The 25,844-nt window shown below is 42.9% G+C and overlaps 2 protein-coding genes across 2 annotated transcripts in view; one reads left to right on the plus strand and one right to left on the minus strand.

The window, feature by feature from the left end:
* Positions 1-23,090, plus strand: acin1b (apoptotic chromatin condensation inducer 1b). The gene is made up of 17 exons (XM_044097224.1): positions 1-268; positions 2,412-2,477; positions 2,562-2,673; positions 2,768-2,838; positions 3,696-5,027; positions 5,651-5,733; positions 11,124-11,244; positions 15,077-15,122; positions 15,994-16,139; positions 16,482-16,628; positions 16,726-16,897; positions 17,452-17,597; positions 18,500-18,607; positions 19,742-19,849; positions 19,981-20,341; positions 20,806-20,903; positions 20,998-23,090. The coding sequence occupies exons 1-17, from the start codon at positions 134-136 to the stop codon at positions 21,325-21,327; spliced, it is 3,582 nt and encodes a 1,193-aa protein (XP_043953159.1). The 5' UTR covers positions 1-133; the 3' UTR covers positions 21,328-23,090.
* Positions 22,811-25,844, minus strand: part of ajuba (ajuba LIM protein) — a 9,674-nt gene continuing 6,640 nt past the window's right edge. The window contains exons 5-8 of the mRNA XM_044097226.1: positions 24,964-25,094; positions 24,681-24,732; positions 23,569-23,637; positions 22,811-23,422 (exon numbers count right to left, since the gene is read on the minus strand). Of these exons, the coding sequence (XP_043953161.1) occupies positions 23,291-23,422; positions 23,569-23,637; positions 24,681-24,732; positions 24,964-25,094 (384 nt within the window). The 3' untranslated portion in view covers positions 22,811-23,290. The remainder of the gene's footprint in view (positions 23,423-23,568; positions 23,638-24,680; positions 24,733-24,963; positions 25,095-25,844) is intronic.

The raw sequence follows: 25,844 nt of genomic DNA on the forward strand, positions 1-25,844 counted from the left end.
GACTGCTGAGCCCTGCCACTTTATTCTTTTAGCGTTCAGGACAAGCCGAACAACTCCGGAAGCTGCCGAAGTGTGACGCCGAGTAGCAGCCGTAGCGACGTTCGTCGGAGTTCAGACGAGCGGAGGGAGCAAAATGGCGGACGAAGATATTACGCTTGATGGAAAACCTCTACAGTCGCTCCGAGTTGCTGATTTGAAAGCTGCTCTGGAGCAAAGGAACCTACCGAAAAGCGGGCAGAAAAACACTCTCATAAAGAGACTTAAGGGGGTAAGTTTTTGCCCGTGCTTTGGGTGTCTGTGTCGAGTCCGGCTAAGTTCGGTAAGAAGGCGAGCAACGGCATCAGGGGGGTAAACGTTAGAGGCCGTAACAGTGTGTAGAAGCGGGAATGCCTAAATCACCACGCACACGATATTACACGTCAACAACAGTACGTTGTAATGGCCCTAAGTGACAGTTGGACTAAAAAAAACCTACCGAACAGCTTCGGACTAGATTTCCAACAGTTCGCTGAGCACCGTGTTGCACATTGTTGAACTGTGCACCTGTCAAGTCGAGGCCTAAGCTGAGAGTAGCCAACAGCCGCACCGAGTGTACAGTACATGACAGCCCCCGTCCGCGCGCATTGCATGTCTGTGTGTGTGGGGGGGCTTACGGGAGCGCGCGTTTCGATGTAAACAGTATACATACGTCAACAATTAGTACGGTATGCGCTTTTTGTTTCCAGGAATGTCTCCTATGCATAACAGGACTGTGTTGTTGAACTGCACTTTTAGCCAATTAGCAACCGGAAACGTAGTTTGAATAAATGCTAAAGACTAAGTTCATACGGTCCTGTCTGTTGAAAGATGCATCCTCGTCAAAAAGTAACCAAATTTATGCACTTTTGTCTTGTTCATAAAATGTTTATTTTTTTCGAGGTCTTAGTATTTATTTACAAAACGCATTTATGGGTGGCTTTGTACCAACTTTGTACTTTTTGTGCCACCTCAGGACGTATAGCATATGCTATGCAGAAATATATGAAACTATACCTAGGAAGCACAATCTCTTAAAATCTCTTTATTATTATTTTATAAGACGTAAAACATGTGTCTGGTACATTTAAAACTGTCTTTGAAAGGTAAATGTAGCAAAATAAAAAAATAAATACATAGACATTTGTAGGAATTTGTGCAATTCAACACTTTTAAATAAAATTTTGAAACATGAAAAATATTGACTATGTATATTGTTTAACTTGATTATTATTATCATCAATAAAAGAACCTGACTGTGTACGGAATAAGTAGTCCAAATCTCTCTCAGTGCACTGTGAATTCAGGTCTTCCTACAGAAAGTTTGTCTATAGCTGGATAAATTTTAATAAATTGGTTTTCCCAGAATAAACTGGTATGTTGGCTATATAATTACACGAGTGCGAGTGAAATATCCTTGGGAAATATAATAAAGGCTTATTGCATCCGTGAACAAGAAATTATGTAAATAAATAACTTTCAAACTTATAAATAAGTTTGAGTATTTGGTGTTTCAAGGTGTTTGATACAAACTGCCGATTTTTTTACAACTTTGGACACAAATGTAGCGAACTCTGCTTTTTCAGAATAAATTCCCCCATGTCATATATATGTCATCCCATTTGGTCTTTTTCCTACTTTATTTTGCGCAACACACACAAAAGTTGACATTTTTATTTCATTTCTGTAGTTTATGCAAATCTTGCATTTTTGATTTGAATTTAAATAACAGTCTGAAATAGAATTTTCTGAAACCTGCATATCTCTGTTAATGAATTGGATTAGTTGGAATATGTCATTTCCTGAATAATATGTCATTGGTATATTTGTGGCACAAGCATTTCTAATTGTGCTTGCCTAACTCTTGATATGCGGTAGCATCAGTAGACATGTAAATATTGTTTGTGGTGTGAATATCTATAAACTGTTTTAAAGTGCTGCACGGTAGGCTTACAATGAACACTCAGAGAAGTCCTGAGTCTATGTAATATAGACAACCATTCCTGTGATTTGCATGCAGCTAAAACAAGTTTGTTTTGCCTGCATGCATCGTTCAGAGCATCATTCACGGCGGAGCTACTGTCAACATGAAGTTGGAATCTGATAGCAAGATTTAGCTTTTATTTAGTAATAAAAGTTTTTTTTTAATGGATTACTGCACTTCCTTTAAAAATTCTATGTTTCCTTTGAAGTTAAGAACATTTTTAATAGTAAGATCTGGTGTGATCCTTAAAGGTAATGATTATTAAGGCAATGCAATCTAAAATTGTTAGTATCTTGATTAGAAAAACACATACACTGTTGCATTAGGGCAAAATTAAGATGAATAACAAATAATACACATCATCTCTTGCTGCATTCAACCTCTTAAATATCGATTCATTTCCTCCCTCTAGGCTCTGATGCTGGAAAACCTCCAGAGGTCATCGTCTTCTCACAGTGGGCTGCAGCCTAACTCTCAGGTCAGAGGTTATTTTCGAGCGGTTTTAGTTTGGCAACATTTCATGTCCAGATCTTGCCATATGACCTGTTGTTCTGTGTTGTAGATAGGAGAAGAGATGTGTCAGAACAGTTTCATCAAACAGTACCTGGCCCAGCAGCAAGAGCTCCTGCGTCAGAGACTTGCGAGAGAGGCTAAAAAAGAAGAGGAGGCTGATGGTATAACACTTTTATAGATATTCAAGGTAACCAAACAGCCGTCCGGTACCAACAGCTAATTACTATAAACCCTCCCTTGTGTCCCGTCCCACAGAAAGCGCAACTGGACCAGAAGAGGATGAAGACCACTCGGAAGACAATGACAGCCCTTCCTTTGTCAGTAAGGTCAGTAACCTGAATAAAGAAATGAGAAAGACATGGGATGTATATTGTTTAACTTGAATAAATGACACATTTAGGGTGCTTTTATAATGTTCATCTATTCCATCAACTTTATTCATTAAGTGAAACACATTGCATAGATCAATTAAACAAAATTCAATTCAAATCAAATTCAGAAATACTATCTATTCAAAGGGAGATTAAATGTTTAACTCATTTAATTAAGGAGTTATTGTGGCTGGTGATGGCTGTGGGCAAGAAAGAGCTCCTGTAGCAGTCTGTATTGCAACAAATTTGAAACAGATCCTAACTAAAAACTATGTTTGTTTTCTAATTTATTAAATATGACTGTATATCTCTTGGATATTTTTACAATTTGTCAGCCTACAAACACTAACTCAAGTCAATCTTGAGTTAGTGTTTGCAGAAGTAACAGACAGTTCATGGAGAAAGATGTGTTGATAGTAAAAGTGGAGAGAAGTTATAAAGCAACATCCCAAACTTTGACCTCCGTTGATTTCATTATTATAAAATGGAAAGCAGACTAAACAGGATATGACCGGCCGCTGAAATGGACAAACCAGTCGAGCAGAGCATTAACCAGAGGGGATATCTACCTTCTGTTGGTCTGGCACATAAACGCTGAACACAAGAAATGGAAGTTTGTGGCTCTAATGCGACAAAATGTGAAAAAGTTCAAGATCTGCAAGATACAGCAGCCGACCAAGTAGTTTGGAGTTGATTAAAGCAACAAATGTTTCTCTCTGCTCCATATGGTTTCCTGGTTTTTGATTGGATCAGAGCAGATGTTGATATTGATTACATGCAAAAAGTATATCTTTTTATATATTGTCCAATAGCATCCAGGCACCCTGGACCAGCCCCCGGCTCCCGAGGCCGGAGGAGAAAATTTGGTGATTGGTCACCGACCTGCCGCTGCGTCCCACCACCGAGAGTCCACCGAAGCTCCAAGAGCCAGGATGCAGCGGTCCTCCTTCCAGCAGGGACACAAGGAGCCAGCGGCCGCCTCCCCTCCTCGAGCCGTTGCCTCCTTCTCGGTGCGTGTCCTGGGACAACCGGACAGCCAGGGACACCCGGCCACGGCGCCCCCCGGGCAGGAGAAGGCCGCTGCCTCCCTAAGCTCTCCCAGAGCGCCCCAGCAAGCGCTCAATCTCAGCCGATCTGCGCGTAGTTCGGCTGACAACCACGTCCAGAACGACAGCGACGAAGACGACAACGACGATGACAGCGACGACGACGAGGACTGGGGGCCCAGTTCTGGAGGGGCGCGGAAGAGAAAGGCGGCGGTTCCCTCGAAGCAGCAGGTGGCTGCCAGTATGTCGTCATCAGCTGCGGCGAGATCCAAACGCAAGCTCCAGCCTCCTCAGCACATCCCACCTCCACAGGTCCACGACACTCCCATGCAGCTGCGCCACCCCACACCTCCTCCATCTCCGCCTCCGAATCTGTTCCCCCTGCCCGACACTCCAAAGCAAAGCCCCCCCGACGATCAGGAACGAGACGGTGTACGCGACCCAGGAATGGCGTCCTTCCCACCTCCCGCCATGCAGAGGCAGGACTCCGACTCCAGCTCCGGCTCCAGCAGCCCCGAACCTCCTGCGAAGCGTCGCTCCGGCCCGCTGTCACTGCTCATGCACAGGATGGAGTCAGAGGAAGCAACCTCATCCCCCGGGTTCTCCGGAGAAACGGCACACTCGACTGCCACGTGTTCCAGCGAATCCCCCCTTCAATCAGCGGAAACCAAAAGGCAACAGGAAACCAGAGAGATGGAGGAAGAGAAACAGCTGAAGGAGGAGAAGGAGAGTCTTAAAGCACAGGAGCGAGAAAGAGAGAAGAAACGCTTGGAGGAGGAGAGGGAGAAGGAGAAGGAGAGAAAACAGCTGGAAGAGGAGAGGAAGCAGCGGCTGAAAGAGGAACAGGAAAAGGAGAAAAGACACCAGGAAGAGGAAAACGAAAAGAAACGCAGGGAGGAGAAGAGACGAGAGACGAGGCTGAAAGAGGAGGAAGAACGGAAAAAAGTGAAGAACGACCGGAGAGCAGCAGCTGAAGAAAAAGATTCAGGTTCCTCCTCTGATTCCGACTCCAAATCAGAGTCCTCTTCACACTCATCATCATCCTCCTCCTCGTCTTCCTCCTCCAGGGATAAAATTCAGCCTGCCAGTCAGCTGAAGGTTGGTGCTTAATTGGTTTCAGTGTTTTCATTCTCAAGGACTCAGAGAATCAGAGAAAAGGTACAGAATAATCTCTTAAGGGTTTTGATCCCGATCCTAAGGGTTAAATACACAGAGTGAGGGGAAATAATGTTTTACTCAGAAATAGTCCATTAGAAATGTATTTATTTATAGAGAAAAATACCTAGTCTGTTTACTGTTAATGTATCATATGCCTTTATGTTTAATCTTGAAAGGCTTGGTTGATGCAGCATCTTTCCCTCAGCAAAAACCGTAATAAGACCGTTTCTTTCTTAGAAACATTGTATGCTGCTGGACAATTTTGTCTCGAAAATTAGAAAAGATGTAAATGGCATAAATCTCAGTGAAATGCAGCCCTGATAGTAATTATCAAAAAACAAATGGTTTTGCAGATGCCAGAGCTGGCACTGATATTAGTGGAGCCTCTAGAGAGATGCTACGTTTTACTAGTTTTTATCAAAATCACCGTTTGCCGTATGTGCACCAATCTGCACATTGTTTTAGTTTAGATCTTATGGAGCAAAATAAACTTATTTATTCTTGATGTGCACTGTTTTGTTGGCATTTGCCTTTCATTTGTCCTTCTTTCATTCATCTCACAGAAAGCAGACCAAGAGCAAGAGCCTGAGCTTCATAAAAAGACCGAGTTCAGGAAAGACTCAGAGAAACCCAACCTTTCAAAAAGGTAAGTGATCATTTTTATTAGCATATTAAGATTCTCTAAATATAATTATATCTATATTCAGTCAACAGATTTATTTCAAACCAGTCTTTGAAGAGTAAATCAATCGCTTTCAAGTTAAGAGATTTAGATATTTTTTCTACACTTAACATATTGACAATACAAAGTCCATGGGTTGTATAATGGACATGCAACCAGTCTTTGGTCTGTTTCATAACAAACAATGAAAACCAGCAGATATCACATGGTGGAATGTGGCTGTCTACAGGTGGGGCTCTGGACATTATTGGATTATCACTTTGTTTATTGTGCTGTTAGATATGATGCAATACACAATTTCATAGATATTACTGTACAATTCTCCAACCTTATGAATATGGTTTATTAATATGCCAGTACCTCTGTGATGAAATAAGTGCAGACATTAATTTAACAGACTAAGCAAAACCTCTGAATGCTGTCAAATTTTTGAGTCAGGGTTTGTGTATCTGCTGACTTTTTAAGCTTATTTAAAATGCAGAAAAAGAGAGAAGTTCCTGATCATTTTTGATACAAGTAATATCCATATATTAGCTGATATCAAAGCAAACAAAAGCTCCTAGACTTACAGGAAGAGCCATCTTATAAGTATGTCTCTACACACAACATAATTGGTTTGCTAAAAACAGCCTTTCACTTTGAAACAAACTGCACGCATTTAGATCAAAGACACTTTCAAAAAATTACAAGAATGTCCTTGGATATAAAGTATCAAGTAATCAAAGGTGGCGTAAAAGCAGCACAGCGTGGCACATTAAAAGCATCCGTTTTTATTTAGCTGTTTCTTGTGGTTTGAGCTGCTGGGAAATATTAAGTTGAAATCAATTCCCAACAAGTGTTTTACATTGCTGCATGGTCTTTATATTATTGATTTTGTGAAGACATGGTGAACAGCAGGTGTCATCATACCAGCAAAAACTGAACTGGTAGACGTTATGCTAATGGAGCAGCTTTAATAAGTGATGAAATATATTTAGAGCCTTACTTATCCTTGAATGCCTGGTGGAGTTGAAAATCTCTTTATTTATTTTCTTTGTAAGTAACTGTTACTTTGTGCTTTTTTTAACTGAATAAAGGACAGATGTGGAGAATTAACACAGATAAGAAGAGAATCATACTTATAAGGCAGAATATTGTCACTTTTTCTTCCAATTGTTGTCAGACAGCATGACCAGAAACTGATTCAGACAAATGCTTGCAAGATTTCACAAAACATATTTCATCAGTCCAAAACTATGTTGTTTTTTAGTCCATTTCATATCACCTGCTAACAATAAAAAAACACATTTGAAAAGTTTGTTGAGATTTTTGTTTAAGTCACATATCCAAAATCTAAGCCTGGGAAGACAACTGGTGCATGATAAATCATTTTAATATTTAATTACTTAAAAATAACGATGCTGTATTATAAAACAAACCCATGTCTGGGCTGTTCAGCATCATGGTAACACCTCCGTCAAAACGGTGCCCTTATTTTCTCCTTCGAATAATAATTATGGTCCTACATAATAGTTTTCAGCCATTGCTGGTATGTTAAAGACATGCGCCACGTTAAAGCGTCATGCTAAGCTTTTATTTTGGAAGTCCCAGACCGGAACTCGGTCCCGCATTCTGTAAGGCTTGCTCGTCCTTAGCCAACATGGCCATCGTGCATGCACCGCATCCCTGATACCGACGCAGTGTTCGGCTTTTGAGAAGCAGAAACGCTCGCGTCAGATTCTGCGTTGTATTTCTCCGACTCCGGCCCTCACCTGAGCGAAACAGCTACTAGCGCCGCAGTGTCGATTTTACCCCACGGGAGTTTTTCCTTTCGCGGCCGGTCATAATGCTGTCTGAAGGCAACAAAAACGGGTAAGGGTGAGCCAAAAGGCGACGGAAGGCTTCAGGTTGCAGCTTGTACTTTTCCATCGATAATGTGAAAATCAGAAGGGAGAAACGTCTGTCGTTTTTTGTTTTTTTTTCCTCGCCGCATGCTGCTGATTTAGCCGGCAGCTAATGCCTGGCTATGAAATATCTTGTCATCCATTCACATTGGCCTGGTTAGCGTGTTGCATGTTCGCCCATGTGAGGAAGACCTGGGGTGGGGGCGTCGGTGAAAGCCTTTTGTTGGGTGAAGGAGCATTGAAGAATTTGTTGGGGGAGGAGGAGCGTGAGGGTCCCCTTTTCTTTTGATCGATGTCTAAAATAACTAATTATTGAAGGAAACTAATGAATAACTAATGACCTCAGATACCATGTGGAGAGGGAAAAACACACTGATTTCTCTCCCTGCTATTCCACTGGAACATATTTCTAGTTCTTCAGGTCCATAATGCTCTTGCACAAAGATCTTTAATGAACGTCATATTTATTTCTGGAATTTGTGTGGCTATAGCTGGTAATGATCTTTGCGTTGTCAAGGGAGATCATTAAAGCAGACATCTGCTAGCTGTACAGTGGTCCCTTATGGCGTGAGATAATTCTCCAGCTGGCACCAGCATTCATGATCTCCTGTGGGATTCCACTTTACCTCTTATTTAATAGGTAACAAATGTGTTGGGCCGATCTGTTCATTTGTATTAGATCTGAATAATTTTGTTAAGCTGCTGTAAGTCGTTAACTAGCAGGGTTGTTTTTTTTTTTCTTGAATAGCTTAACCATTTGAAAGTACTTTCACATTTTACAGCTTATGAAACAGCTCTTCAGGTGACAGTTGGACTTCATTCAGCTTCCTCATTCCTGCCTCGTCAGACGGATAGCAGCCTATTTTAAAAGAGCAGCAAGTGAATTGATTATTCACCTCACTGCTGAGACCTATTAATGCTTTAAGGCAGTTGAAGCAACACCCCCCCTCCTTCACCCCCCACGTGTAACAATTTTACCCTCTTGCACTCTCCTGATCGTAAAGGAGAGTGCACCTGCGCAGGTGTGCCTCTGGCCTACGCTTTGAGAATTTGACATTCAATCCAGAGGAGAAATTGTGTTCAGTGTCCCTGAGAGTAAAGAAAAGGGTGTCCTTTTGCTGAAACCTAGCCTGTGACTCAATCTGGAGCTGGAGCTTATTACTACTTTCCAGGCCCTCCCCTGAAAGATACTTTGAAACAGTGCCAGCCGGGATATCGCAAATTACATTCAAAGAAATTAATGTTAATGTTAATTGTTAAAGCTTGCTATGTAAAACTAAGTAATTATTGTGTGCATTATTTATAGTCTGTTACTTTTAGAAAGCTTTGACCCGGCAATGCTGATTTTAATTGATTACTTTTAAAGGACTGAAATTTAACTTTTTTTTCTTAACCTTTCTGCAGTGATTGATTATTAATTATTTATTGGAGATGGATGCAAAGTCTCAGTGTGTGAGCGCTGTTGTGAAAACAGGGCTGCACCAGTTAGAAAAAAAACAATGTAATTACAGAGTCTGTAAGCCGTTTTTGGTGCGTTGTATTAGCTGTTAGTGCAGTTAGCATTAGCAACAGCAAAGTGCCATCTTCGTATGTAACCCTAGAGAATCTAAATACTTAGTTTAACTCTAACATTCCCACAAAGCTCCCAACCTCATCGAAGTCCAGGATGGGGGCTTGACCAGTCGATTCCAGTCAACACAACATTGTATTTGTGTTATTTTCAGTCTTTCAAAGAGATGCATCTGTGTCTTTGGGGTTTTTTTTTTTTAGATCCATGACAGGAAGCACAGCATCAAAAGCTTTGGATCAGACATCATTTGTTGAAGGGAAATCTGTTACATGTCTTAGTCTCTTCTTGGTAGTGCTGGCGCACTTCATTCGGATCAAATGTCGCATTATTATTTGTGGCAACAAAAAGGATACCCAGCAAGTGGGCTGTAGTTCCAGCTCGTTGTCTTTCTTTTTTTTTTATTCAATTACAATGTGTTTTCTTCTTTCTGCTGTGCAGATTAATCAGTTTTTAGTTTAGCAAAACACCTTCAGATTTGATCAGTATTATTGGTACATTCGTATTGTTGTCTTGTGGTTCATTTAGCCTAACAGAATAAGAGGATTTCACCAAACTAAAGACAAATCATTCCCAGTTATTCTGTTGCACGTGCTTTGCATTTCTGAAAAACGTCCTGTAGCATTTCGTAGTTTTCGTTATATGCAAACTCCGGCGTACAGAATCCAGGGAACTTCTGGCGGAGCAAGCAGATAAGAACGACGGGTGCTGGAGGATGCGATTCTCCCACCTACAGGATGCCGCTTCTGTCAAACCATGAAGGCAGAAGCCTGCGATGATACTGCCAGAGTGGGTTGATGGTTAGCTAAAAATAAAATTCTGTTTTTGTTTCATTTTTAGAAAAGCATAAAAACTTTAAAGTGGCACCATTAGGCGAGGTCTGACTCATTGTAAGCACAATGGATGTACAGCTGAGTGACCCCCAGATGGATCAGACGAAGGCCACCCACAGACTCATCCCTGAATTTACGTCTGGAAGTATGAGTTAGTTTGTGACCCTGGGTGTCAGTTAGCTGGTGAGGTATTTATAGCACCAGTGACCCAGATCATCAGCCTCCGGCACCCTTCTCCTGACTTCCCGTTTCTCCTCTTGTCTTGACCGAACTCATTTTGTGTCCTGCTGCACAGACCCTCATATGGCTCCTTGTAAAACAGAGGGCAGCGGCCATATTGGTCACCTTTTGTCTAGATTTTTGCTCTTCAATAAGTGATTTAATAGGTAATTCTGCAATTATTAACCTCCAGGTTTACTTCTATAGTAAAGAGTTGTTGAAGTTGGGAAGATATTTATAGAATAGATTTAGTTGTTTTTTGTTTTGTTTTGGGGTTTTTTAGCCAGGGTACAAACGGCGATCATTAAAGAGATTAATTATTGACTCTACAAAATGGAGTGTTATTGACCAAACCATTTAAATATTTTCCAGTAAATGCATTAAAACTGGGATTTACTGACCAGCACATAAAAAAAAAAAAAGATTAAAATTGGTTTTGGCTGAAAGTTGAGGTTGTCTGGATCAGGAATTTTTTGTAACATTTGAACATCAGCTGTGATATGATGCTCCAACAGGGGCTTGACTTGGGGTCACGTTAATGTGACCCCTCATTAAGACACCCCTAATAACAAACCTGTGAGCCTCATTTGCAAATTGTAAACGTGTATTATTCTTAGTATGTTGCTACTGATTGAATACCAAACAACTTTGATTGAAAACTGATTCCTTAAATCCATTACTAAGTACTAAAGGTCTCTGAGAAAAAAATTAACTTAGTCCTTTTAAGAAAACATGGATCGTCGTTCTGCTCTACATCGAACTAAACGTGCAAGGAGCTGCTAAGCTCTCTCGGTATAAGAATTTCAGTGGGATTGTGCTAATAACCAGTTACTTTAACCTGTCTTCTTGCAGTGAGGTGTCTGAACCGAGCACAGCCGCTGTTACGGAAGCAGAGCCGGACTCTGAGAGCTCCATGGCCCAGCAGCCAGCTTCTGGGGCTGAGCCAGAGAGCAGCGAGAGCCGCATGGAGGAGGTAAGGTCACTGGGAGGGTGTGGGCGTTTGGGTCTTGGCTCTGTCTCCCACTAACCTGCGACCTCACTCACGCGAAAGCATGCCTCGTTAGCTGCGTTCGGGGAGGGTCACTCAAAACCAACATAGCCCTAAACATAAATGATTTGGGCACATACAGAACTTTGTACTCTTGCTACCTTTCACCGTAAAAGTAGCTGCAACCCTTACCACATTATTGAATTGGATAAAATCTAAAGCAACAGGGGCTGAGTTGGACTTGGGTTTTGGAGTTACTTGGGAATTAACTCATTCCTTCCATCTGCTTTTAACTCGACTGCCATTTCACAGCAAGCTTAGTCATGTGGATGGTCTCGCACACGTCTGTTGTCTGTCTGGGCCATGCAGCGGTAGGTTAAGTGCTGATGCTGCTTGAATGAGAGAGGAGAGATGTTGGTCGTGTTTTAACTCGGGCTTCCATTTTCTGAAGAGAGTGCATGCTTATTATATCACTCCTACACACTCGTGAATTGGTATAGAGGAGAATGTGTGATTTTTAAAAGCTCTCAGAGATGGCAACTATTGCTTAGCAATTTAACAATGTGGCTGATTATTCCTGCGTCTCACTGACCTCCTACTGGCAGCTGTTTAAATGAATGACAGTAATCACATAATTATAGATGTAGTGAAAGTTTTGTTGCTGCATAACTTGTTCTAAATGGGGATGCACCAATCAGATATAAGAATGCATCATTTTTACCTCGATGCACTCTGATTTGTAATTGGCAGCTTTTTTTATTTTTTCTGCTGGTTTTTGCAATCAACTAACGGCATGTTCTGTAAAACCCACATGTTCTGTAAGGCGGTGTTGTGTTATGAACATATGCTTTTATGAATAAATAAGCATAATCTTGACATTGGATAATCATCTCTTTTATTCACGCTTTTTCTTTCTTACCTTTTATAAAATGAGGGATAACAGTAGATCAGACATCAAAAAAACAGATAGGAGAAGCCTGATTGGTGCATCTCTACTTAGCAGCCTCACCTCTGTTCGTTCAGTCTAGATGCATTTGCTAACTCATGCATGTCAAACTTGTGCAGAGCTACTTTATCGTCCCGCTTCAATCAGGACGTGCCCTTGCAGATGGATTTTGCTTCTTTACATCAGAAATAAGATGATCCTAGAGCCTTTTTCACTGCTAGACCTGAACCAGTTGAAGACAATCAGATGGTCGGTTTGTTTTTAGGTGGCCGTTTTCAGTGTGCGTCTCATTTTGGCTCTACCTGTCTTAGCCGTGAAGGCCGTTAACAGTGTGTGCGCATCGAGATGCATGACCAGAGCTTGCTTCTCCTGTTTCTTTGTTTGGATTCCCAGTCGTTTCCTCTCTCACTTTTGTTCACCCTTCCTGCTTCCTCTCTCTCCACCTCTCTATCCATTATTTGCCTCTGTGTCCCATCATGATTGCTTTTCTCTTTCTCTCTGTCTTTCTCTCTCTCACTATATATTGATGGTGTGATTGCTGTTTTAAAACCCCATTGATTGCTTTGTTATGAAGGTGCCCATGCCTCTTCCATTGTCCCTATTGGTACCTGCTGAGTACTACTACCACCAGCACCACCAACAGCACCTCTTCCACTCCTCCTACTCCTTCTACAACTCCCGCCCCGCTATGCCAAAGTGCGTCGATGGTACCTGAGTTATGCCCAGAGTCTGCAACCCCGCGGCACTGAGCAAAACCCGCCGGCTTGGCCCTTCAGTGGCGTGCTGAGCCAGCAGGAACCGGAGCTCGCGTCAGAGCCGTGCCGAGCAGCAGCAGCCATGGTTACTGCAGTTGTCATAGCAACGTGGCTGCAGGGGTTGGAATCCTGCTGAGCTGAATAAAGCTGGACTGTACTGCACCATGTGGGGTTGATTCCCTACCACCATCTTGAGGAGAACCAAAGACTCAAGGTGTCATCCTGAGGCAGAGGAAAGAAAGCTTCAGCTCCAGCTCGGATTTGACTCTTATGGTCCCACACTGCCCTCTACTTGTGTGGTGGAGAATTGACTTTGGACTGAGAATTGATGCAGTACGTCATGATTCACCCAGAGGATTATTTCTGGGTAGAAACATTCAAACACGTCCAGGAAGAACTGCTGCTGAAAAATACTTCCAGCCACAAAGTGTTGGATTTTTTATAAAAAAAAAAAATTTGTGATGGACATTTTCTTGTGGATTTTACAATTGCGAGGCTCCCACTTTGAAAACATGTCGAAGCCTGGACACATCACTGCAACAGAAACAGTTATTCATCTTTCGACTGCGTGGGGGGAAAAAAAAGTGCGAAAGACTTTTGACTCTGAAAGGACATACCATGCGTCACACCCGGCACTTTGACTTCCTGTGGACGCACAGAGAATCGGATCCGTCAGAGTTCACCTGCAGAACTGAACAAGTTATGCCTCTTTAAACCAGATCCACACCGCAAGTAAATCCAACATGGAGTTTGTGATGCTCTGCCGCTGAATTGCAACAATTTTTTGTCCAGCAAAGTGTCCTCATCCTCTGTATGTGGTCTGAATCCAGAGGCTTCCAGCACTGGGACTACGAGATGTTTTGTTTTGGTGTTTTTTTACTACTTGCCTGGATTGTTGTTTTCTAAAGACTGCATTATTTCACCTCTCAGAGACTGAAAGACAGTAGCCTGCTGTGAAAAATCAACATTTAAGCTGCTGTTGGATCCAGTTGGGAGAAACAACTGGAACGACTCAGTCGACAAATAAATACATCGTCATTTTGCTGCTGCTTTATCTCAAACCTCTTTGGGACAATTTCGAAGACTCTTGACTGTTTTTGCCCCCCCCCCCCACCCCCCTCCTCACCCATCAGAGGTACATCACACCTCAGAGACAGTAACTCCACCCCTGCCCTGCCTCCATCACCATCTACCAGGCAACACTATGAAACCTGAGGTTCCTAAAAGACTGAAACGTGACTGTGAGCAGCAGAAAACCCAGAGAAAGTCTTCCCCCGCCCCGTCCAAGTCCGATCCAGTGATCAGTTCCCGCCTGCTGGTTAATCTGCACACTGAAAGCGAGCCCTGCACTCACTGCTCTGCCTTCTCTGATTGGATCCTTGTTTCCTAGACACAGTGCACACTGTGGTGCGGTTGGGCCCATAGTCAAGCCAGTAAGGAATCAGGTCTTAAATGGTACCAGGAAATGACTTGTCAGTATTCCTCTTACTTAAAAATGTCTACAAGTGATAGAGTCACTTTCTTCTTGATCTTAAATTTGTCCTGTAAGATCTGCGTTTTGTTGTAATGCAGTTAGCACTTTAAGAGCCTCATTTTTAAACACACCGACTGTGAAGCTAAAGCGGTGCTGTGTTATTAAGAGGGGGGTTTATCTGCATTAATAATGTTTAACAATATAAATACCTCTAGTTCAACACTTATTTAGTTACACCATCACTGTCAAATTCTGAACATAGAAACTGATTTACAGCAACTTTTACTGCATTTCTTGTAAATTTATATTAAAAAAAAAAATAAAATTACCAGATGCTTTATTTATAACACACTTTGAAATGCTAATTTTTGCAATTTCTTTATTGGCATCAGTCTTCCACATACACGTTGCAGCAATAGGTGGATGACTCTGATCTGTCAGTGTGGATCAGCGAGCCCTTAAAGTGGCACAGTTAAAGTCTGCAGGTCTCAGTTACTCTAACGCACCTTTCCCCACCCCTCCTCCACTTTTCCTTTCCACCTCCTCTGTGTTGTTACCCGTTTGGGTCTGGACTCTGGGTTCTCATCTCGCCCCACACCCCTGGGGTCTCTGTATGCTCTTTCTGTCTCCCTGTCTTTCCAGAGCACCACTCCTAAGGCTTTTGCAGCTCGCAAGATCTCCCTGTCCAGTAAGTATTGCCACTACGCCTTTATCATCTCGCACAGCACCGGTTACAGTGAAAAGAAACACCAAGTGAGATATTTGTTGTCACTTTTTTTTTTTTTTTTACGGTGGTGTTCTTTGTAGGAAGGTTGATTCTGGAGCTTGTTGTCCACTAGTTTGGGTTGTAACATTTGTGAAAACTTCAAATGCAGTTTAATGAATCGACTTGGATGATGTTCAGAACGAGTTCTTCATGTTTCTATTGTCGAAGCCACAGATCTGTTCCTGAAAAACGTCTCTTTTTTTTTTTTTTTTTTGCTGAAACGGAGGAAAGAACTGCTTTGGTCAGGGCCTCGAGGGGAACAGCAGCCAATTAAAACGTTGTAGTGTCGCGTTTAAAACTTCAGGGTTTAGTTTTTGAGTTGGTGCCAGCCTTTCTGTTTTAGGCACCGTATTTTCTGGACTATAAGTGGCACTTTATTTCTAAGTCTGACCTCCCTGCGATGTGTAGTTCATAAAGGCTTTTCTGTTTCGTTTTTTCCTCTTTACGACGCAACTTTTGACTGATGCGACCTGTTCTCGGAAGAAGCGTATAGTCCGGAAATACAGTAGTTCTGATGAACAGTATCTAAAACAAGTAATTTTTATAATTAGGAAAGATTTCTCAATCTCCCTTTGACTTTTTTTTACCAACGTTAACACGGTCTGATTGATGTAAAATTGTAACCTTTGGCATTCAGATGTTTGTTTTTATGTTTTACTATTTGGGTCAAGAGGAATCCCTTCGTCCTTTTAGGCTGTGGGCCTGCAGTGACGTGTCTGTCGGGCTCCGCCCCCCTGCAGAGCGAGCCGCAGCTGTTTCACGGCGATAAAGTGCATCTTTCTAACACCCGCAGGCAGCAAGGCGTCTCCGGCCAGCACGGATGGAGGAGCGGGAGAGTCCGAAACAGGAAGTGCAGCAGGGAGGAAGAGGCGGTGGGGCTCCAGCACAGCAGTCACGGTTAAGAAGCCATCGATCAGCATCACCACTGACTCCCTGAAGGTACGGACGGCAGAGTGGAAAATTAGCTAAAATATCTGAGACTCTGTTTAGTGAGTCGAGCATTTGAAACGCTGTAAGCTGTCACACGTGCTGGAAATGAGTTTTTCTTTTGTGTTCAAGTTTTTCCAGCTTCATATTTAACCAGCTTTAACTTTGTGTCCACGAAAAAAAAAAATCCATACACAGAATATCTTTATGCAAACTTGCTAGCTTATTGCTTTTTTTTACTTTATTAGATTGTACAGAAACAAGTTTGAAATGATTGTAGAACATATTGAACTTTTCTCAATATCTCTTCTCTTTTCCCTCCCCCCTCTCCTGTCGTCCGGTTCTCTCCTCCAGTCTTTGATTCCAGACATCAAGGTGAACCAGGAAGCAGTGGTGGACCTTCACCCCGAGGAGCTGCAGATGTCCGGAGACGAGGAGAACTCCGACGCCGGTCGGAGCGACCCAGACAAAGGTCTCAAGATCCGACGCACCGTCACGCAGGTCAGGCGGGGGAGGGCATCTTGATGCTGCCGTGTTTTTTTTGTTTTTTTTCTTTCTGTCTCGATTCCAGTCTGATGACTCCTTTACTCCCTCTTAGGTTGTTCCCACTGAAAGCCAGGAAAACGGCCAGCCTAACGTAGAAGAAGAAATGGAGAAATCGGAGGACGAAAAACAACACAAGACTTCCAGAGACACAAAGAAGAGCAGCCTCTCTGATGAAACGTCCGAACCACTGATGTCGGTCAAAGTAGAAGGAGAGCCAAAGAAAGGTGAAGTTGGACCACTTTTTGTTTTTTTACCCATTGAACAATTAAATATTTTTACGTTTCATAGTTGTTACTTTTATTCTGATTTGATTTAAAGTGTACTTTTCTTCTTCTTCTAGTTTAGTTTTTTGTTTCAGTAGCAATATGGTTCTTTCAGATTAATTATTCATCTGCATTTCCATCTTTATTTGTTTATTTGTACATCATCCATCCATCTGGTTTTTGTGGGTTTTAAGTTTGAAGCATCGTCATTGCAGAATAATCTGCCACAAATTCCTTGTTAAAATTTTTTGGATTTACAAAAAAAAAAAAAAGGTTGACAAAATGACTGAGCTGTGAAAATGTGATTCTGGAAAACTCTGGGATTTTCACATGGGAAGAAACGAAGGATCTCTGCTGCAGTTTTCCATGATCACCACGGGAGATGCTCTGACCACGTCGAAGAATCAAATGCCTCCATCTTGAGAAAAGTTTCAAGCGAACAGACCGATCCTGTGCAGCTCTCATCCGCCTCCTTCTGCCCACCTGACGGTTTTACTTCTCCATCTCTCCTCCAGTGTCTCCCAGCGACAGTCTGGTGCGACGCTCCATCAGCCAGCAGAAGTCTGGCGTTTCCGTCACCATCGACGACCCCGTGCGCGCCGCCAGGCAGCCGTCGCCGCCTCGAGGGAAGGTTTCCAACATCATCCACGTCATCAACCTGGCGAGTCACTTACTCTGGAGATCAACTACAAAACGATTTCTTTGTAACGTAGAAAAGAAGCTGCAGGGAAAAAGAAAAAAAATTACAAACTTCAGAGAAACCCCTCCCCCACATTTTTCATGAATGAGGCGAGTGAGGCTGCCGCCAGCGTTGGCACCGCATCATCGGCTGGAGCCGTAATTACAGGCAGGAACAATTACCCAGGTGTTCCAGCTGCAGTCAGGTGGAATCTCCAGCAGGGCATGTCTAACCAGACGATGACAAGACGAGACATTACACATTTAGTCATTACATTTTTTCAGCCTTGTGTCACCGCGGCACAACTTGAGGGCAAACAACGGTAAAACTTTGTAGATTAGGCTGGCTAATCTACAAACGCAGATAGACGCATTGCTCTGTTTATTGTTATTCACCCTCGAGATACTAAGTGGGAATTAAAGAGTATTTCTTTATTTTGTTCTTAGCACTAATGGTGACTTTTCACCAGAGGGTGGCACTAAAACTGAATCCAAATCCTGCAGGAACACATGAGAGAACAACAGAGTAAATAAAGCAGAGGTGCTGAGATGATAAAACTCCAGTTGACAGTTTTGTCTGTTAATTTTTGCAACAATCTGTAGATTTCAGTTTGTCTGCTTCTTTTCAAAGACAAAAGATGATGACGTAATGCCTCCAAAATGTAGTTTGTATATCTCACAAACTGCATGATTTCAGTTCGTTGACTCTGTCGTGTTGGAGCGGGGATCATTAACCTGTCTGGAGATTTGACGTCCACCGTTTTGCTTTTGAATTGGCCACCACACCTGCCAGCTCAATATAAATGAACAGCTAATTTCTTCCGTACACGTTCCGCCGTTTTCGTCAGAGAGCGGCTCTCGTTCTGACCCGGCTTTTCGTCGTAGGTCCGACCGTTCACTCTGCTCCAACTCAAAGAGCTGCTGAACCGAACGGGGAGCGTGGTGGAGGAAGGCTTCTGGATCGACAAGATCAAGTCTCACTGCTACGTCACGGTAAGGACACGCTGCTCACTGGGAGTAGATTCACTACACCGACATTTTTATTGATCGCACCTGATCGCCTAAACTAGACTGTTATGAATCGCTCTCGAATTCTGATAATTTTATGGTTTCATTGGTCCAACTTAAAAAGTTGATGTATGTTGAAGCAGCAGATGTAGGTTTTTGACTGACACTTGCAGCATCTCTTATCCATTATTTTTGTTTGTTTGTTTTTTAAAGAAAATTAATTCACAGTCATGGGCTGATGTAGGATTTTCACTCTATGAGAACTTTGAGTAACAATACAAAAGACGCCACAAAATAAAAGTGAACTGAAACAGAAAGTTGTTGATGCTGGGTGAAATGGTGGGACATATTGAGAAAAGATGTTTATTTTTATTTAAATAGCTGGTAGATTTCCATTCAGCAGCTTTTAGACGAATTTAGCCTAAACAGCGAATTAGAGGTTGTGATGTTTGCGCCGTTAGGCTGACTGGAGACCAGACGGGCCGTGGTTATCTGGACTTTGATGGTTCTGTTTTTAAACGATGATGGATCGGGCTTCCGTCAAAATATGTCAGGACATCAACAGGTGGGGGAGGGGCGGCACTGTTACTCTTTGCTCCATGAAGCGGTGAAAAGCTTTACGGAGGTGGCCCTGCTTTGAGTCTTGGAGAGATGTCCAACTGATAATTATGTTGTTTTGAGACGTTCATAAGTCTGTATGCCGTCACAGCATTGACCGACCCGTTACTGCCAACGAGCCTAATGTCTCAATAGAAGCTTTTACTTTACTTCCCTACATTTACCTCTAATATAACCAGCATTTTCTTTCACACGGACGTCTCTTTCGTCTTTTGTTGTTGTTTTGTGTTTTTTGGAGACGTGGTTACACTTTCAAAGCAAGGCTTTCAGCACAGCAGCTAATGATTACTTTCATCAGTTATTCTGACGGATTAATCAGATTTTAAAAAACTGGTACGTTCTACAAATTTTTCATTTAGTCTCCTAAGGTTTTTTATTTATTTATTTATTTTTTTATCGATTACTAAATTAGTTGACGATCATTTAGATAATTGATTAATCGCGATCAATTAGATGAATTGCTTCAGCGCTCATCGCTTGCGTCCTGTTGTGTTCTGGCAGTACACGACGACGGAGGAAGCAGTCGCCACCAGGACAGCTCTTCATGGAGTCAAATGGCCGCCTAGCAACCCCAAGGTGCTGGGCGTGGACTTCTGTGAGCAAGATGAGGTGATGAAGGCTGAAGTACCAGTTTACCTCTGGTTTCTGTTGGACCCCTGGTCTCTCTTGTCTGGATGTTTTGTTTGGAACTGGGTTTTTGTCTTCAGGTTGCTCATGTCCATTTCATATCCCCTCAACAGCTGGATTATCACAAAGGCATCCGGAAGCCGGAGAAAGACCAGGATCACGCTGCCCCGGCTGCCCCTCCTCAGCCCCGGCTGCCCCCTCTGATGCCTGTGCGAGACAGAGACAAAGACCAGGACAGGGAGCGAGACCGCGAGCGGGACCGGGAGAGGGACAGGGGCGTGCGGGACCTGCTGGCAGAGCGACAGAGGGAGATGGAGCGGCGGGAGCGGGCGCGAGGAGAGCGGGAATGGGACCGGGACAAGGTGCGGGAATTTGCGAGACCCGGAGAGGACGGCCGGCGATCGCGATCCAGAGAGAGGGAGCGCAGGAGGCGGGAGCGAGCCAAGAGTAAAGAAAAGAAGACCGACAAGAAGGGTAAGGAACTTCACGGGATCAAACGGAAATATAAACAAGAGAAAAAACAGACGGGGGTGACATCTGATTGGTTTATAAATATGCAAAGCTTCACAAAAGTATTTCTCCCCATTTATTGTTGGCCAAGAGGAAACACAGGGTGTCCAAGCAGCCTTAAAAAGTCTTAAATTTATGCATGTAAAATTGAGGCCTTAAAATGTCTTCCATTGATTGGGGAGAAAGAGTTGGCCTTAAATATGTTAATCGCAGGTCTTAAATTTTACTGTGGCAGCAGAATTCAATTTCATATTCTATGTAGTTTTATTTTATATAGTTAAGGCTACCATTAACCATCTGCTAATAAACCCTTCCTAGCTAGCTAGCAAGGATACAGCTATCTGTCTCTTTTATTTACATCCTTGATGGTGAGGGAAAATGTGTCACCAGTCTGCTGGACGATGATCCATGTCTGTTTTCTCTGACAGAAAAAGGAGATGAGCCTCCTGCTAAACTGCTGGATGACTTGTTCCTCAAGACCAAAGCGGCTCCCTGTATATACTGGCTCCCCCTCACTGAGGAGCAGGTCGGTCTCTCTATACTTTAAGACGCTTTTTTTGTCTTCTGTTTTTTCATGCTGTATGGTCAGCTGACTGACTCAAACTGATGTGTAAACTCAGGCGAACCAGAGGCTTTCAGACCGCGTGGAACGGCAGAAGGAGCGCGAGCGAAAGCGCAAGGAGCTGGAGGAGGAGGAGGACAAAAAACGTGACGAGGAGAAAAAGGAGAGGCTGAAGGGCCGGGAGAAGGATGGCGGCGGCAGCAGCAGCGGGGCCGCAGCGAGCAGCGGGGTGGCTGGGAAAGGAGGCGATGCCGACAGGGAGCGGGGCCGAGACAGAGAGGGGGACAAGAGGAGGGACAGCAACCACCGATCCAGGCGACCCTCGCCGGGGCCCGCCAGCGCCCGGCGTTCCCGTAGCCGCAGCAACCCCCGGGACAGGCGCCGCTGAGGCGCTGAACGCTGCGGGGAACGACGAAGAGAGAAGAGGGGGAGGCAGAGGACGCAGCAGAGACAGGAAGTCCTGTGGTCCTCAGCCTCTGCCTCGCCATGCTTTAGAAGGCTCAACATGACACCGGTGTCTTCCACACACTCCTGTCGTTGCCCCCCCTCCTCTTTATCGTTCAATTACAGAAAACCATTTCTGATTTATAGGAAAGTGTCCGTTTGTCTTTGTCCCTAGAAGCGGTTTTCCTTCGACCAGTTCTTTTGTTTCCATTTTGTCCATCCTCCATCATTGAAGAGATGTATAGCACAGGGCGGTTGTTTTCATGCTTCCCGCTTCGTTTTGTCCCGCTGAGGTTTTGGGGACCGCCTGACTATTTTAACTCTGTGGTCGCGCAGTTCCTTCCTCCTCAGAGCCCTGTAATAAAACCAGTCCAGAATAGATCCCTGACCGTGACCCGACGTGTTTTCTAGCAGTCGTTTTACTGATCAGCACTAAAAGTCAAATATAACTATCTATGTAAATACCACAAAATTTACAAACGGCCCTTAGTCAAAGTGAAGGTTATTTTATTTTTGAATGGTAATTATTTTCTCAGACGGTTGTGAAGTTGGAACAGGTGAGTCAGAGAAGAACTGGTCTCAACACTGAAACGTATCTGTAAAGCCGACCCGCCTCACCCCTCATCCTTAGGAAGGCAAGAATACAAAAGTTTATCTTCTGATAGTAACATTTGCAGTTTTAATATTTTAAATTTTTTTTAGTTCCAGTTTGGTTTTTGGTTTGTTTTATTTTTTTTCCTCCAAGTGCTGAATGTACCAAGAATTAAAGAAATTAATAAATTGGTTTACCACACCATCTGATGTTTGTTTTGTTGCATCATTGCAAACGTGTCGGCCATTTTAAATGCTGGACTATTTATTCTCACTCAGTTATCTTTGAAGATTTAAGTTACTTTACACTCAAACATAACTGAGTCCTCATCCATCCTCCTTTTAGTTATCCATGTGAGAAGTTCCTAGACCTTCTGATCAACCCAACAATTGCTCTCAAGGACTTTTCAGAACAGGCCCACAGCATCACAGATCCTCCCCCATACTTACCAGTTATCTGATATTTTTCCCATTGTCATCCATCTTGGGATTTTTGAACAAACACAGCTAGATTTTGTTGAAAGACGTAGTCTTGGTGTCATCTGATCAAAGCACTTTACTAAACTCCACTAATTTGTTTGTGGTGGAAGATCAGAAAAAGGTTTTTCCCCACCAAGCCTCCAAAGCAACTTTTAATGGTTGGATTAAGAGGATTTTTTCCTCTCTCTTTCTTCATCCTCCTGGCACGATAAATACAGGCTCTCAAATCTAGCAGCTGAGAAATGTCAAATTCCTAGAAACCTAACTTATTCTTTTTTTTTTTGTTTACACCTCTCTGAAAGGTGCCACATTTACATGTGTAGGGTTGCTGCAGATCAGAGGGATGTTCCCTGTAAATCTGTTAACATTTGCTTTTATTGAAATTGTGACCAATATCTGTAAGTACACAATCTGAGCACAAATGGAAAAATACTTAAACATACAGAAATGACGACATGGTTTCTCTTCAGCTTGCACAGATTCATGTAACATACAGTAAAGTCAAAATTTAAGTGCAAAAGTTTGCTAGTCATAATGTATATACACACACAACATAATTCAGTAAAATCCCTTTTGTTCTTCTACAGCAAACAGTAGCAACACTGGAGTTAAAAAGCAGTAGTTTGTTCCCTTTTTTAAAAAAAAAACTATAGTACAGTAATGGTACAAGAAGTACAGCAGGCAGCACATGTGACGGACCAATCAGAGGACATGAAATGGGACTAAATGAAATGTCTCGACGTCAGCGGTTTCGTTTTTAAGAAGATGCACAAGAAAGACTGAGAACGCGTCGATCGCTTCTTTAAGAAAAGAAAATCCACAGCTGCACGATGCGATCAGTGTGTCTTGTGTGGGGGAACGCTGTGTGTGCCACACACTCTGCTCATGTGACAGGAGTGGCAGAGGAGATGAGAGTCCAGAGGGAAGCACTGCGAGCCGGGCTTATCGGAGAGCTGCTTGCCGCACTCCTGGGAGAGGGGAAGAACAAAAATACTCGGATAAGGACAGGAATGCACACAGAGGGGAAGGCAGCTCAGCCGTTTGACGATTACATAACAAAATTCCTGGAAAGGAGACAGTCAGGAGGAAACCTTTGTTGGAGGATATAACTCACCTCGCAGTGGTAGCACTCGAAGTGGTAGTCCTTGTTCATAGACACGACCCTGAGGATTTCCTCGCTGCCCTGGGAAACAAAACAAAGAGCTCCAATAATGTCTGGAACGTCTGCATTCACGTCAAGGGAAATCCTTCATGCATTTCATGTGGCCCGGATACAGATAACCTGCAGGAACTTAGGAAATTTAGCATTGCATGTTCTGAGGATTCAATCGATTCTGCTCCGTTAGCCTTTCAAAGATGTAAAAACAAAAAAAACAAAAAACAAATTAGCTTTGAATCATCAATAAAAAAGGAAATTAAATGAAAATGTATTGTTCTCCTGTTAAAAAACAAACAAACTTTCCAACAGGAATGGATGGGTGTCGTTGGTGAGCATAAAGTTTTCCAAGTAAAAGGATGTTCTCTTTCACAATTCACTTTTATTATGTAAATTAATAGCTGAATGCTTCCCAGAATCAAAGTTAGTGACGGATCAATAGTTTCTTCTGTATTTTTTATTTTTTCTTCCATTCACTGAATGAGTGGAATATTAAGACAACAGGATTTCAGGGGGGAAAATGTTAAAAACTCAAATCCTTCTCTGTATAACTACTTAAGGTTGTTTACTTCACAGTAGTAATATTGTTAACATTGGTTTCACTGTATGTTTTATTGTTGAAGGATTTAATAAAGATTGAGAATTGAAAAAAAAAAAAAAAAAGACAACAGGATGATTTAGACGTGTTTTTGTTTGGTCCCCATTTGATGCAACAATTGGTAATTCCCCACTAGGGAGACTTGTAGGCTCGTCACAGAGAGCTTTTAAGTGCCTGGACACTGTGCCGGTTTATTGGGTGGCTAAGCTGCTACCTTGTAACTGCTTTCTTAAATGCCCAAGTCTTCACTGAGCAAGCACAAGAACATCTACTATTTAATTTCACGGTTTCCTCCCCTCCCTCCCTCCACATATTTCTCAACTTGACACATAAAAATGACCATAACTACTGTGGGCTACAATCCTAAACACAACGGAGAAAACAAAAGCTGCAAAAATGATGCCCTTTACGACGATATCCAGGTCAAACCAGATAAAGGATTACTCATTAAAACAGATAAGAGGCTACTCACTTCAGTCGGCAAGATGGGCTGCAAACAGGCAGCGCACTTTGGAGCAAAAGTCCTGCAGATGTGACCGGAGAAAGTTTATTTGCTGTGGAAACGTCTGCCAAACATTAAACTCAAAATATGCATCTCATGTGGAAAAAAAACCCCCAACTATAAACATATACAGTATGAAAATGCAATAAACTCAACGGTCAACATATAGCACAACTTGAAGGTTTTGCTCTCTCAATTAAAAACAAAAAAAAACCAAAAGGAGAAAGTAACTCGGTAATCTGTGGATCCTCACTTGTTGTAGTCTGCCACGCAGTAGATGTTGCTGTGCTGGTCCACAGTGAAGGGAACCCCGTCCAGAGCCTTGGAGCACACCACGCAGCGGAAACAGCCGGGATGGTAGGAGTTCCCCACAGCCTGCAGGATCTTGACACAAACATAAAAAAAAACATTTAGGGGCGTGCTGTGGTGGCATAGGGGACAGCGTGACCCACATTTGGAGCCCTGAGTCCTCGAAGTGGCCGTCGCGGGTTCGATTCCCGGACCCGACTGACATTTGCCACATGTCTTCCCCCCTCTCCTGTCAGCCTACTGTCATATAAGGGACAGTAGAACCCACAAAAGACCCCCTGGATGGGAAAAAAACAAAAAAACATTTAGATTTTACGTTTATAGTCTACGCTATAAATGCACCCCGCCTCTCGCCCGAAGCGTTAGCTGGAGATGGGCACCAGCACCCCTTCACTCCCCATTAGGGACGAGGGTGTTAGAAAACGGATGGATGGATATAGTCTACGCAAAACTGTAGAACAGAGCGATCTTTTCTTATCCCTCAGTGGGGAAAGCTGTAGAAGAAGAATATTTGTCCAGTCATTTGTTCCTTTTTTGACCTCTTGGTATTGTGTTTAGATCCATTTCGCTGATAATTCCCTTATCAGCCTTTATTAGAATACAAGCACAGCCTAGAGGCACAAGAACAAAACCTGCTAACGGCTTCCTACTGCGCAAGACGACAATGTGCAAATTCTTGCAGGGTTAATGAGCTGCAACTCTGGAAAAGGTCACATGCGGCTGCTGCATACAAGGAGGGTCAGCTTTAAAAACAGACAAACATTTATCTTTCAAACTCTTGACTTCCTGAAGATTTTTTATGCTAAACGTCTCGCTAGCAAGATA

Source organism: Gambusia affinis, linkage group LG18 (assembly GCF_019740435.1).
Source record: "Gambusia affinis linkage group LG18, SWU_Gaff_1.0, whole genome shotgun sequence".
NCBI lineage: Eukaryota > Metazoa > Chordata > Actinopteri > Cyprinodontiformes > Poeciliidae > Gambusia > Gambusia affinis.